General features: G+C 51.0%; 1 protein-coding gene across 2 annotated transcripts in view; it reads right to left on the reverse strand.

Annotated features, from left to right (window-relative positions):
• The window catches only part of ZZZ3 (zinc finger ZZ-type containing 3), a 430,359-nt gene that overhangs the window by 140,256 nt on the left and 274,472 nt on the right, over nt 1-15,631 (reverse strand). For both annotated transcript variants that reach the window (XM_086954138.1, XM_086954139.1), the window contains exon 10: nt 8,122-8,256. In XM_086954138.1, the coding sequence (XP_086810264.1) occupies nt 8,122-8,256 (135 nt within the window). The remainder of the gene's footprint in view (nt 1-8,121; nt 8,257-15,631) is intronic.

Consider the following 15,631-nt stretch of genomic DNA (forward strand, 5'->3'; position numbering starts at 1 on the left):
GGTACCTTGCACTGCAGAGAAAGGATAAAAAAATCACAAATATCAACACTACGGTAGACTGGCAAGGAGCCACGGGAGGAGGATAGGGAGGGTTTCATTTTGTAATTTAGACGAATCGTCCTAAAGTCAGATCGGGTGGCCGAAAGGGCGGACCAAATAAAGGGATATACACAAGTTAAACATCATTATCGAGAAACTGGCGTAAATCAGCACAATAAGGATAAACAAGCATCGAAATACATATCACCCCAGTTAGCGCCCGCCCAGTCAATGTGTCACATAAGGAGTTGCATTCAAGCTGGTTTACTGTATAGTAGGATATAAGAGGGATCATTATATGACAACGATGAAAGGATCCTACGACATGCAGAAAGGCACTTATCACAAGGGAAAATTAGCAGCAGAGAATGCGCCCTCAAACAGCAGTATAAGAGGGAAGGAAGAGCAGGATTTGTAATCATTCAGTAACTATGCATTAAAGTCGATATCATGGTCGTGAATCAATAAACCTTGCGACAGTAACACAGACGCAAAGCACGAGAATCCGTCCCAGAAAGAACTAAACCCAACCACCATCTGACCCGAGATACGAAAGAAGAAGAAGGAAACAAGAGAAAGAACAAGAAGAAAGGCCATAGAAACAAAAGGAAAACGAAAGTAAAGCCCCAACCCCCCCACCCTGCACGTCGAAGAGGCTACGCCCCCCCCCCTACTAACGTGCCTGTCGCCCCAAGAGTACCCACATAAGGGAAAAGACGGGGGGAAGTCAACACAAGCAGACTCCCGCCCCACCCCATTCGCACAAAGCAGCTCAGGCGCGATCTCAAAACAGACCAGCAGGTCGACAATCAATGGCGGCGTCGTAGTACAGTTCAGCAAAGCGTCCACATCATAATGAGTGACCGGGGATCAGTCCTGCGATGCAAAAAGGAAGAGTTCACCCCTGTCTCAACTTTACCCTTCCATCAATACGTAGCCACTGAAAGTTTGCAATGGGGCACCGCCCCGAATGAACAGGACGGCCAGGCGGGTAGAACAAAAGCAATTCAGCGAGAGATCTCAGAGGCAGGGGACTGAAAAGTAGTCTCCTGAGAACATGTAGACACAGGAACAAAGCTCCAAGCAAATCCCTCAGGTTGCGACCCGGTAGTGGCATCACAAGATAGCCGGGTGGTGAAACAGGCCCATGAGGGGAATCCGCACTTTTTGTAGCACTAGGCCTCGATGGCACATTCAAGCGGCTAGGCAGGTGGGATCTGTGACCAACATCGTCCAGGGCCCTCCATGGCACCATCGGTAGGCACATCCAATGGCGGCAAAGATCCGCCCACAACATTACTTCTAACGGGATCGCCGGAGCCTTCTTCCCACGGCTGGGTGATAATTGCGTCCAGGCGCCGTGCAAGGTCCCCGGCCCCATCCAAACAGGTAACGCGCAGGGAGCTCAGAGCAGCAATAAGGTCGCGAGCCGTAGGTTCCATGGTGCTTAGCCGGCATAAAATCACTCGCTCTCAGGGTATCTTTTACCTCGGCCAATGTCAGTGTCCCCCACCAAACCGCCCAGCCGAATAGGTAGTGTAAAAGTCACCGGAGCAGGGGCCGGCGCCACCTCCAGCTGTTACGGTCGATCCGCCATTACACCTTGCCAATAAACAGTACACTCAGTTTCAGGATGCCCCATAAGAAGCGCGGGCAGCGTCGACGTTATATAGCACAGAGTCTCAATAGCAGGGGCAGACCCACCAACTGTGCGCAGGAGCGCCAACCTCCATACCTTCGAGGTCTGAAAAGATGCACCGGTCTGCCCCAGGTCAGCCAGCGCCAGCAACGTTGCTCCCGTTTCAAAATGGCGGTCTCAGCTCGTCCAGTAGATCTACAAACAGCGCAGATAACAAAGGAACGGTCGTATCAGGCAAAGGATCAGACCTCCGGCGTGTGTGCCCGTGTCTGTGGTGGCGCCAAGTCCCCACGTCCGTCCGGGTTGGCGCAGTGTCTCTCCCGCAGCTAGGAGATATGGGCTTCGTGGCCCGCAAAGCAGCGACCTCCAGTGGCATCCGCGGCCGGCACCAACATCCGGTCTCTCGGCCAGCAGTCGGACGCCGCCACGGCGTCTAGCGAGAAAGGGTGGATGGATGGGTCACCAGTCACCTACGAGCGCCGGAGTTGCCGCCCGCCGATCCACACATCTTCCGACGTCCCGTGAGCACTGCCCGAGCCTGGGCGACCCGGGGAAGAGCAGGATATTGACAGGATAAATGCCGTGGCGAGCGGAGCTCGCGGACTAGGCGGCCATCTCGCTCCGCGCTCGGCCACGCCCCCGACTCAGGTATTTTTGATGCTGTGCTGGATTTCGTTTTTGCTGGTTTAGATGCTTGGGACACTCTGCCACTGCTGATCAGTGTCAGAGTGGAAGTGCTCCCTCTGTAAATTGTCATATTGATTGGGTATACCTGATTGGCATATTTGTATCACCATGAAGTCCCTAGTAAAGTGCACTGTGTGTGCCAGGGCTGGTGATGACAGATGCTACTAGTGTGCCTGCAGCGCAGATTGCGCCACCCACATGAGTAGCCCTAAAATGGTGTCTCAGGCCTGCCAGCGCAGGGCCTGTGTGCAGTCAGTGGACTGCCATGTCCGCCTGGCCAGTGTCCCCACTGGCTGGGCCTAACCCTTCCCTGTCTGTGCACATCAGTCACCCCTATGGAAGGCTCAAGGTACCCCCCTGGGCAGGGTGCAGTGTATGGATAAGGTAGAGCATGTACTAATGCAGGTAACATGCTCTGGTAGTGAGCAGCAGCCATTTTGTGTGCTCACTGCTGTAAGGCTGTCTTGCACCATAGAGTAACATGGGGGAGGCTGGTCCCATTGGATCCCAGCCTATCTTCCCATAGGAACAAGATGGAACATAAGTGATAGATATCCCTGAACTCAGAATTTAATAACACATCTTTTAGGAAAGGTTGCTTTTGAATTCTGTGTTTGAGAATAGTACTTTTAGAAAGTGGCTGTTCTCTTGTCTAACCTTTCTGTGTGCCTGGGACTGGTTGTGGATTGACTGCCTGGGTTGAGGATGACAGAGGCTGCAGAGCCTCCAAGGGGTTATCTGAAGCCAGCCCGTGGATGAAGGGCAGCATCTGCTGCCAGGGAAGTGGGAGGAAATCAATCAATCAATCGCATCTGATAGTGCAGGGCTGTGCCTGCCTGACCACCCTGCTGGCTCCCCCTCCTGCTGACCAACTGTCACCTCTGACCCGGATACTGACAGGCTGAAGGAAACCAGAAACTTCCCAGTGCTCCAGCAACCCCAGAACTGGTTTAGACCGGGCTCAGGGCCCCCTTGCACAAAGACTTCAAAGGACTTCAAAGACTTTTTGGGGTATAAGAGAAGGACCCCTGACTACAGATTGTCAGATTCTACTATCAAGAGGAACCTCTGCCAGAAGAAGGGCTGCTGAAGGAGCTGATGGAAGATTGCCTTGCTGTGTGCTTTAAGGGCTGACCTATCCTGCTATCCAACTGAAGGAGAGAAAGGGACTTTGCTGTGTGCTGTGACCCTGCCTGCTTGAAACTGCCAAGACTTTGCTGTGTGCTGTGTCTGCAATTTGAATCTCCAAGGGCCTGAGAAGAGCTGGCCTCCTGTTTGGAACCCAGGGTTAAAGGTTCCTCAAGCTTTGCCAAATTTCCGTGAAGATCGCGCTGTGTTTGACTCTCAGCGCATGTTTGTTTAACTACTGGCCGGGGGAGACGATCGATGTGCTCATCGGCACATATTTAAGGGTGACCGGAGGATCATGGTACCCCCCCCTGCGGCGAGAACCATCTCCAGCGAACTGGTGGCCTTTGTGGGAGGTCTAGTCACGACCTGTGGCCCTGAAGTGCTTGCCGCCTTGTCATCGCCGCCGCCCGGGGCCAGCAATACCCTGAGAAGTTTGCCCTTCCTTGCCGGGACCGCGGCGACGGAGATCGAAGCCGCCGCGCTCCCATTGGCTAAGGAGATCAAGCCCCCTCAGCGAACGCTGCGCTGGGATTGGCCCAGCGCCGTCGCGTCATCGTCAGCGGCCGCGCCCTGATTGGCTGTCGGCCTTTGCATCATCGGCGGCTTATCCCAGGAGCCGCGCTGTATTTGGCTGACTCCCGGGTGAGTGTAGGGGCTCGTCTGAGGAGCCGCGACCTCATTGGTCTAACCCCCGGAAGCCTCGCTGAACGACGCTGAAGCCACGCTTGAGGCGGAGAAGTGACCTGTCCTCGCCGAGGTAGTCTTCTGAGTGTTTTCCGTCCCCGGCCCGCCGGCCCAGCATCCCAGTGCCCGGTCAGCTCCACGGCGCTCGTTGGATTGTCGAGAGCAGGCGGGGGAGCAGAAAGGATCAGCCGGGACAAGGAGCGAGTGCCCTCTGGTAGGCGCGGGGCGCCTGAGGCCATCAGGAGAGGGAGGCAATACCGATCGGCAGGAAAGGAGTCCCAAAGTCATCCGGTGAGGCGCGCTTGCCGCGCTTGGGGGCTCATTGACTGCGGGCTGATTATTACTGATAGCAATTCATTGGCATAGTTTGGCTTGCTCGTTTTCAGAGCTAAATGGAGATAAAGAAATCGTGTCATTTTTAATATTGATTTAGACGAGACTTGAGACTACCTTTTTATTAAGAGACTTCCTACATACATGCAACCATTAAGAATTAAGTTCAACATTTTTATGACAAAGTGATTATCGTGCAACTGCCTTATTTACATTGCTGAAACTAGATAACGTTATATATTTTTATAAAATATACTTACCTGTGTGGTCTCAGTTTGTGGTGGATTGGGGATTATTGTTGTGTTGAGTGCAATTATTATACACATTGCCTTGGGGATAAGCCTGCCTGCTCGCGCCAAGCTACCTAGAGGGAGAGCGGAGGTTATCTACTGTGTGTATTCCTTCACCCCGACTAGAAGCAAGGGTCCCTACTTGGTCTAAGGTACTTACCTCTGCCAACTAGAGACCCCCAGATCTAACAGAAGCCTTTTCTTACCACAGGTAAACAGGCTCTGAAAAGACTCTTTTCTTTGTCTGATAGGATCAAGCCAGAATTGCAGTCAAGAAATACAGACAAGCTGGAATTAATATATCTCTGATGTAATAAGGTTTGGAATTACTTGGAGTAGCTCAGAACAGGCATAAATGAGTAGAGCTCAGTGGAAACTCCCTAGCATGACACTCTGTAGAAAATCTGAGCGACAGGAGCATTCTAGAGGGCAGGACATTCGGATTAGTTCAAACCGAAGTTTGGTCTCTTTTTTAAATAAAGTACGAGGATATATGTTACAAAACTGACTAGGGACTTTGCAGTCTATGTTCAACATTGCATTGCTGTTATAAGGTACAGTGGGACTCCCATCACAACGACGTGGAATGATTCAAGCATGTAAATCTACGAAAGTTCCAAATAACCATTTTTATTAATGTGGTTAGCCCTATTCGTGATAGTGGCAGTAATCCCCAATGAAAATGTAGATTACTGCAGTACCGTAGTTGTTTGCATCACTCTCTTTGTTGCGATTGACCTAGCAACATTTTATGTATTGTGTGGTTCAGGACAACCAAAATTCTAGCAGTTGGGGGTGTGTCGCTGTGTTAGTGGATTTATTCCAATTGATTGAGACACCTGGGATAGTCTGGAATAGTGTAAATTCACTTATGACCAGGTCAAGTTCTGGGCTGGGTCAAACAGGTGCAATATTGTCTGGATATAGACGCACTATCAAATTGCGTGGACAGACCACAAGCCATCTTTCCCAAGTACTGGTAAATTGCACACACCAGTTGTTCCGTGGCGAGAGCATGGGCCATTGGGGACAAGGGGCATCCCTGTCTGGTGCCCCAGCCTAAATGGAACAGTTCAGATAGGAGACCTCCCATTCTTACCCAGGAGGTGAAAGAGGTGTATAGAATTTGCACCCAGCTGACAATGTTCTTTGGTATCCCTGGGTGTGTCACAACAGCACACAGTTCCCTTCAATAGACTTTAAGGCTTCAGCATCATATAGGAATACAGCCGCTGCCACTTGCCTGTGGTCCAGTTGGTGGATAAGAGCAAATAATAAGCACAATTGTGTGATGTCGACCTACCAGATATAAATCCTGCCAGGTCTGGGGGAACCAAGTCCTGCATGGCCGGTTCAAGGAGACCTGGCACCAGCATTAACATGGGTCTAGCTATAGACCTCTGTTGTAGGGTCCCAAAGATGACAGATGTTGTTGGAGTTGGAGCTGATAAAGAATTATTTCATCTTGTGGCTCCCCTCACTAGAAGCTCTTGAAAAGTGGAGACATTGTCCACCAGTGAAATTCGTGGAGGAGGAGAGTCAGTCAATGTGGGAGCGTAACAACCAGTAGATGTAGAAGATCTTGGTCGTGAATGATGATGGTGACTGATGAGATTAATGAGAAGAAGTCGAAGTATGTTGACAGCTTTGACAATGGCGCTTGGAATGATGGCGCGATGTTGACCTTGATGTTCGTGGCGTTACTGTAGCTGGTGGTGGAGGAGACTTGGGTGGAGGTGGTGGAAGCAGAGGAGGAGATGGAGGCGCAGGTTGATGCTGCGAAGAAGGGGAATATGTCCTGGAATACTCAGTCAGGTGAGGAGTAGATGCGCCTTCTCTTCTTCCAGGTCTCGTCAAGTCTGGGCAACGTTGAAAGAGTTTGACGATGACGAATGCTTTGACACGCTGGTCAATGGTGAATGTCTACGTTGTCTCAACGTCTCAGAGCGCCTCGACATCAAACTTCAAGGATGTCTCGACGTTGATCCTGTATGCCTCGACATTGATCTCCACGTACGCCTCGACGTAGATCTCTGAGCACTATGCCTTGAGGCGACCTGGATGGGGGCTTCGAAGTCGTTCTTGGGCATCGTCGGCGGACAGGTATGCGCCGTACCTCTTCTTGACGTTGATGTTCTCGACCGGGATCGAGGTTTTTGAGCCCCTTTCTTATTGGAACGCTAGATGCTGTTAACAGAGACCTGCTAGATTATCTACCCTCTCCATGCCCTGAGGTCCCACCTTCAGGTTGAGATTGCAACCTACTGCGCTCCGCAGTCCCATGAAGGCAAATCATCTCCAGTCTCTCAAGGTACGTCTGGAAAAGTTCCTGCAGTGTTGACAAGACTCAGGAACATGATCCTCTGGAAGAGAGATTATACAGACCTCATTTGAGTCTGAAATGGCCTCTGTCTCCCACAAGCTGGGCACTGGTCAAAACGAGATGGCATCTTCTTGACAAAATGTTTTAATTTTTGTCAGAAAAAGACAGAAAAGGGTAGGGATCGACAAAAGACGTCGAATTAAACCGTATTTACTCAAATTCAATAAAGAATCTTGAAAAAAAAAACTTTTGGTCGAGCTCAATGCTGCAGAATCCGGTCAGCAGGATCCGGGAAAAAGAACTGAAGTAACTGCCACCTGCTTTGCATGATGAGATACTGGTGGTGCCTGGTTCCTTAGGCACAGTGTTCTTTTTTAGACATATAATGGCAGCCTATGAGGCTACTCATCCATCCTTCTGCTATCATTCCAAATTCAAATAACCGAGTAACCTACCTATCACTTAAAATGTACTTGCATGTTTCACTTATACTAATTCAACACTAAAAGCGCTTCAACGCCTCGTCGGGGGTAGTAAGCGCTATATAAATGCAATTACAATACAATACAATACTCCGTCCTGCTCCTTTCATCTCTGTCATAAAAAAAGGGTTTGTGAGAGATATTTATACTGATGGACACAAAAACTATCTGAAATGTGCTTATTCGGGGCCCTTTTTTTTCTTCAAGATGAAGAGTCTGGCCAGTTGTAGCCTAAGTAAATAGGCTGCATAATGTGTCTCCTTTTCTGAAGTGTCTTTGCAGGCCTTCCTGCAGATAGATTTGCATATCTCTCCGGGGTCCCCGCATGTGAGCGGGACTAGTCAGCACTTTAGACTATAAATAGAAATCCCCTGTGAGAGAATAGCCTGATACTTCAGATGTTAATGTATAGAATATAAACATCTCGAAAGAAAAGTCAACAAGTACAATATCAGTTACAAGCCACGTGATCAACATTAAACAAGCGATCAAAGAAAAATACTTGCATCTTACCTTAAAGCCAACGTGATGCACAAATCCACCTTCTGCATTGAACTGTAGGAGCTTCTTCTTCCTAAGCCTCTTCAGGGCAAGAAGTTCTTTGTATTCTGCAGATTCGCGACAAGCAAGTGGTATATTTTCTTCATCCTGATCAAAAAATTAAAGTAAGATTTTGCAATAAGATAAAATAACCAATGAATTTAATGTTAATATTGCCAAGGATTATTTTCAGTCAGGATTGCAAATTCATAAAATGTTTGTTTGAAAAATCTGGACAAAGCGCAACTACTAGGTTCAAGGGTGGTCTGGCCTTACACAGCAGATTTATTCTAACAGAAGAAATGGAATAGGTCTATTACTACTCACCCAGCGCCAATATTCAAACTAAATCAGGGAGATGATATCAGCTCATAATAAGCTTGGGTAGACTGGATTTAGCTTTCTCTTTTTTTGTGTGTGACTAGCAAGTATACAAGTAGCATCTTCAATGTTTTGGATCTTACTTTGTGTAATTGTTTTTTAGCTTTTTTTGCAATTTTTTTTAAATTCCTTATTTTGCCTCTCCTTGAGGCATGTTCTCTGCCCTGCAACCTTGAATACCATACTCATTCATGCCCTCCCCCTTTCACTTGCTTTTCCAACTCATGCAGTCCTTCCACTACCCATTGCATCTGTGGTGTCGCCTGGCAAGCCTAGGCCCTCTAGCAGCTTCAAGTAACTTTGCTCCCTACTTCACCTGTGAAGCTACTGGCAAACTTGAGTTTACATGGTTAGCTGAGCAGCAAGAAATTGAGCTGGACGCACCTTTTTTTTCTTTTTAAACACATTTGTTATTAAGACTGTTGTCAATGTGTAACATTCCCGGTGTACAGCTGAGAATGGATAAAGACACCTTGCATAATATTAGCCTCCACCTCATAAGGTAACACTGCCCTTGTCAAAGAAGGTAGCCCAACAGTCATTTAGTGTCACTTTTAGAAGTTTTTAGAAAAAAAAAACAGAAGCCCTACCCGCAAAACAGTTGGATTTTTTCTTTTTTACTACTCACATAAGATTTATTGCTTTCCTATTGACCTGGGCTGAAACAAGGGTGTGGCTTAGAGGCTAGCTGCATCTCACAATCTGCAGCTTCTGATACAACTGAACTTCCAAACGTCATGGGCAAGTATTGTTCCTTCTATTAACCCGTTTACCGCGCCAAACATTCCGCTGTGGTGCGGGCGTTCTGAAGGGTGGGTGGGGCTGCGTTGGCCAACGGTTGTTCGCAGCACCGGGGAGAGAGCTCTCGTCGGCCGTTGGGAGCACGGAACAGGTTAAATTAATTCACTCTTTACAAAATGCACAGCAAAGCAGGTGTCAACGGAGTGGACATGTGTCACCACACTGTGGTTCTGCACAGTGCGTTCCTGCCTATGCCAATCCCACATCTCAGGTGGGGGAGACGAGGTGAAGCACGGCCCAGGGCTCTGGCCATCTTGTAGATGGGGAGCCCTGCCCAATCCCGGCTAGGCTCCTGCCCCCCTCCCACAGGAGAGGAGCAGACTAGGGGGTGTGCTCACCCCAGGACCCTGTCTTTGCCCTACCTGTAACTCCCCTAAATTCAGTATTTAGGGGCTCCCTGAACCTTCCTTCCTCAGATACAGATACGAAAAGAAGAAAGAAGATCAAGAAGAAGACCCGCCGTGCAGCTGCTAACAAGACGACAACAACTGACTTGGCCCCAGTCCTACCGGCCTGTCAATCCTGGAACCTGCTCCTGCCTAATCCCGGCGATTCCTGCGGACAGCAACCTTGGGACACCCAGAGGACCTGCCTGCCTTGACCCTCTTAAAGACTGGGACTCCCATCAGCGTAGGCTCTGCTGCAACAACCCACCTGGTGCCAACCAGGAAGCTCCGGACCAGCCCACTCTGCACCCGCCGAGCCCGGGCCGGGCCCAACTGAACCAAGACCACAAGGACGTCCCCCCGGCGACTGGGACCCGAAGTCCAGTGCCCAAAGACACGCCTCGACGAATTAGCCGACGCCTGCAGACTCAGAAACAGGGGCCACCCCAACCGCGACCAGCCGAGGGTATGCTTTTCCGACACCCAAAGACACCCCTGCACCAGGTGCCCTACAGCCCCCTGTGCCTCCCTTTGGGGTACCTACCTGTGCTCCAAGATCCAAACTTAACTCTGGAAGTGCTGGTCGCCCCTGGAGAGTCTCCGTCCCCGAGCCTGCAGCCTTTGTTCCTTTTTGAGATTTCCCATTGGATAACATTGAGCGCACAACGACTCAAGAGCACCCTGTACCCAGCCGCCCAAGTGCCGCTGGCTGTGCCACCTTTGTCCTGTCCTACTCCCCCTCCCCCCTTGCCCTGAGCAAGTGACCAGGAGCTCAGCTCCCACAGTCTCGTGGCCTGCTAACCAGCAGCCACCAACCGAAGGCCCCCTTTCCCTCATTGGATATAATTGGGCCTACCTACCTCTGCACCCGGCCGGCCATGCGCTGCTGAGGGGGACCCGACTATACTTACCTGACCCTGGGGAACCCCTGAGTCTACACCCGGAACCTTAACTTCACCAGCCAAGTACTCACCTGGAAACCGGTAACTCACTTACCTGCCATTGGATAACATTGACCCATTTTGACACGAAAATGTTCTAAGTGTGAAGTTTTGACAACTGCAACTATTCGTATAAAATCAGCCGAAGTCCAAACTCCGACAGTACTCGCCTGTAAGCAGGCGAGAAGCCAGTACTGTACCTTGCAGCCCAGTACTGAACCGCAAAAGTAACCGGGTTTACTAGTAATCTGTATTTTCTCCATAGGAACCCATTGTCTTTCTATGAAATTTCTTCTAAGTGCCTACTTTTGAAAACTTGAAATATTCTTTAAAAATCATACGAAATACTGAAACGCAATTACCTACCTGTTTTAAGTTCAGACCCCAGTGCTGACCCTAGAAGCCCAGTACTGGATTACAAAAGCAACGCGATCATACTTTACCTGCAACCTCAATTTTCTCCCATTGAATAACATTGCCAGATTGTCATTGAAAAGATTCTAAGTGTGAACTTTTAAAACTGCTTTGCATTCATGAAAATTCACCACAGTAACTAAAACGTTTTTGCTAACTTGGTTTCAGCTTAGACCCAAGGACTGAATCTAGGATCAAGTCCTGGAACTACTAAAGTAATCTGTACTGTAATCAACTGTACTTTTATGGTAACAATTCATTGAGCTCAATGCTAAAGTGTGTCTAGACTTGAGTTGCCTTCAGCAACTCCTGTACCTAGTGTGTTCACCAACTTCATTGCTTCCTTGCAAAGTAATTACAGGAGTTCTCATACCTAGCAAAGTATATTTTTATGCCTGTTGGTTCTAAAAATAAAACGGCTATATCTTTGGATGTAACAACCATTGGCCTGGAGTTCAGTCTTTGAGTGTGTGAAACCCTTTGCTGACTGAGTGTGTACAACAAATGCTTTGCACTGCCCTCTGGTACTGCCTTACTGCTAGACCAAGCTATCACTTTTGAGAGTAAGGTCAGTCCTGACTTTAACCTATGTTATACCTTTTGGGTTTGTGCACTCTATACACACATGGTACTTAATTATTGTCCAGTATATATAGAGCCACTTTCTCACAGTGTGATTACAGTATATCGAGCACCAGGCCTGTTTGTTCTAAGCCATCATAGACCAACCCTCCCTCACAGTAGGAAAAGTAGTGGACGAGCCTGAAATGGCACAGCTTCTTCTTTGGGACCACCCCTAGTGGAGATACAATTAAGTCTTTTTAGCGGTGGCTTGTCAAATGGACCGGCCACGCAGCACAGCTCTAGCTATTTGGCTACTTTCCACCTTGCCACTTCGGTATGGTCTGTGACACTTACGTTTATTGCAGAGCCTCCTTTCTACAGGTCCCACAAAGGGTATGATAAAGCTGTCTCTGAAGCATTCTGCTGGTAAGTGTGTAACATCATTCCTACTGTACTAGTGGAATAACTGGAGAAGGGGTTGGCCAGTACCCCGTCCCACTGCCTTCTACCTGGGGTCTCTGTCGCTTTTTGAAGGGGGATCTATTTCTCACTACTCCCTTTCCCCTTCCTAAACCCGCTGGCCGAGTGATTCCCCCCCCACAGCTGATGCAAGCGTGTCTGAATTTGCACGCCAATCCCCATTTGAACACCGCGGGTTGTGACCATGCGTGTTTACCAAGTGTACGGTTTGTCCTTACTGGCCTGTTGGTACCTCTCAGTCTTTCTCCTGCCCCCGTAGGAACGAAAGGACTGCTCATTTGTCTCCACCCCTTCTCGCGCAGCGATCATATGTTCGGTAAATTCAACTAAATCCTGGAGATCCCAGTCGATGATTGGCCATGTCTGAATTCTCATCGTATTTTAGCCATGCCTCTCCCGGGTACTTGCGCTGCATGCATCTTCTGCTCATTTGGCAACAGGGCGGATGCGCTCGGTGGAAATTTCTCAACAAACATGCACGTCAAAGTGTGAAAAGAGGGTAGCCAATTCTCAATGGACCCCTTTAACCTGGGCTTGCGCCTCTCCCTCGTGTCCTCCTCATTCTTGTCCTCTGGCACTAGATCCAGCCCTGTGTGCCTGGCTTCAAGCGATAAAAATGCATCAATTAATGCCTTGCGCCAGATTTGTGCTTTAACGGTCAAGGGAACCATGCTTGCCAGTCTGATCTAGTGTACCTACTAGCCAGTTTGCTATTAGCCCAGTGTAGTAGTGCCCCCACCATGCCACTGTTGGGTCTGTACCCCGTGCATCCCATGGCTCTGCTTGTTGGGCGCCTGGCTTCGCCCCTTCTTGTGCGGTTCCTCCGCGTGCCTGCTGTTTAGCAGTTTGAAGTTTGCGCTTGCTGCTACTGCCCGCTCCCTTTCTCTGTACCAGGGATCACCATGCTGCCTTGTCCCACATCCTGCGTCTGCCCCCACCAGTAATAGAGGTTCGGCCATGAGAGTGGAGGGGGGGGGGCGAGGGAAGCCTCCTATGCTTCCAGGCCACAGCTACCATGCTGGGGGTACTGTTGGCGATGGCAAGTTTGGTGCAGGCCCCACGGGTTGCCCCGTGGATGAGATCACGGTGTTCCGTATTCCAACCTATGTATCGTGTATTCGCTGCACCCTGCCTGGGCATATGCTCTGCATCCTCATGGCGCGCGCCACCACGATTTGGTTGTACACCATGCTCTGTGCTCACCTGGCATGCCCCCTTCCCATCGCAGGCTGTGCGTATCTCATCATCAGTTGCATGGGTCTTCCCTCTGGTCCTTTGCGGACACGGCCTTAAAGGCTGCACGTGCCCGCTGGGTGCTTGCTGTGTCTGGGTCTCACTCGCTGCTACGCCCTTCTTCGCTATCTGTGCTGCTGCATGAGTGCCTTCTGTGGCCTCTTTTTTCTCTTCTCCCTGAATTTGCTGCTCCCCGAGCTCATGCTGCTGGTAGACTACATTCTGTGGTACCCCACTTGTCACGCCTTTGGGCTGGAACCCTTTTCGCCCTTTCCTAGTGCCTTTCAGCGCGCTTTGTGGCCTCCTTCATGACTCCCTCTCCCCACCACTCGCTTTCAAGCTCCTCACCCACGCACAGAAGGTACTCCACAACACCGGACCAGGATACCTCAGACGACTCTGCTTCTACACCCCCAACCGCCAGCTTTGCTCCGCCATCCTCGCCCTCGCCACAGTCCCCCGCAGGCGAAGAGCGACCTCCAGCGGCAGATCATTCTCCCACCTTGCCGCCAAGACCTGGAACACCCTCCCTATCCCCCTACGGCAGACCCAAGACCTGCTGACCTTCAGAAGACTCCTCAAGACCTGGCTTTTTGAGCAGTAGCAGCATTCAGCAAAACTGATGGCAGTAAGGTTTTAATGTACGACTGTGCTCGTTTTCAGTGCTCCAGTTTGACACTCCCTTCCTCGATACCTCCTGTGGAAACCATCACTTGAAATTAATAATTTGGTTGTTCTGCAGAGGAGAGATACTTACAGAGGGAATAGCTATAATCCAGGTCCAGGACACTGGCACTTTAATCAGCAATCCCTGCCTGCACCATCATTATAAAAGTGGGACAGAAAATTACTCACTTAGTTCCAGATTTCTCACTGCTCATTAAGGTGGCACTCTGCTGAGTAGCAGAGAAAATCTTGAGATTTAGGTTGGTGTCACTGACAGCTAGTCACCCAGAGCTTACTGACATCTCATGTTAAGAACTGGTGAAAAAGCTGTGGGACAGCCTAGGTACTGCGGCATACATGGCCTGTCGAGAGTGAAATATCCCCCGCAGGAAGAAACTGCCCATAGGAGTCAGCTGCTTTGGGGGCGTGGCTTAGGCACCACCGGGTATGGACGTGTGAGCTCCGAGCTCCGTGTCTGCCTCGGACGTTATCCTGTTTTGAAACTCCCCCAACGGTGTCGGAGCCCTCAGCAGGGGCCCCCCGGGACTGAGAGGTGCCTGCGCCCAGGTTGAGCCTCTGTCTCGGCGGCGGGGGCTGCCGGAGCGGCGATTGCGGCTGCCGCCTTTGAAGAGGCCCAGCCATTTTGATTGCGGCCTGCGCGGGGCCTGTCATCCCTGGCCTCGCGTAAAACTGAGCCCGCCAGTGGTGGACAGTAGCCCGGCTGAGACGCCGCTGCGGAGCGCGGGTGCTGCCGCACCGAGACAATCGGCGGTGCTTAGAGAGGCCGCGCTGACCGGAGCAGACCTGGGGCCGCCTCGGTGACGGCAGCGACTAGAGCTACACCTGAGCCTCAACTCGGAGCCCCGAGGAGCATATTAGGCGACGGTGCTGCCGTGGAGCGACGGCGGGGGCTCCCTGCAGCTGTGGGTGCCTCGGAGACTTGCCATCCTGAGGAACCCTCCCGTCAAGTGCTTGCTTCCTCGCAACTCGACCTGGGGGTGAGATGACCTCATTGGCAGGTGAGAGCAAGCGCAGACATTCATGCTGACTCCCTGCCCTGCTGCTCTGTGGGCTGATCGTGTGCCTGGAGGGCTGCTGCACAGAAGACTCATCGGAGTGCCTGATCCGGCCTTCTGATCGGACTGCCCCGGCGCTGCGGGGCGCTGTGCTCTGCTGGGGGTACACACCCAGAGAGGAGGATTGTGGCGTGCTTGGTGTGGCAGCTTGAGACGTGGGGGCAGCACCCGTGGGAGCCACATCTTGGTGGAGAGGAATACCGCTGTGGAGGGCAGGACCCCGGTGAGGCAGTGAGCGTCCATTTCCTGGCGGACCCGGTGGAGGGGCCGGGTGGAGCCCTATACCTAACAGGCAGTAACTGGTGCTTGACCCCCAAATGGTGCGCGACGAACAGAGGGATACCATAGTGGTGAGACCGGGCGACGAGAATCACGGACACTGGGGAGACCCGCCGACGCTCGCCCTAGCGCTCCTGGTGGTACACGGCTGGGAGCACCTGGCCCTGGGTTACTACGCTGGGCCGCTGACTTTGAGACTGGGCCATGGGGAAACCGCGGCACGCTCCAGAGGCAACGCAGACTGACCCCGTTGACGACTCGC

Source organism: Lissotriton vulgaris, chromosome 1_1 (assembly GCF_964263255.1).
Source record: "Lissotriton vulgaris chromosome 1_1, aLisVul1.2, whole genome shotgun sequence".
Lineage (NCBI taxonomy): Eukaryota > Metazoa > Chordata > Amphibia > Caudata > Salamandridae > Lissotriton > Lissotriton vulgaris.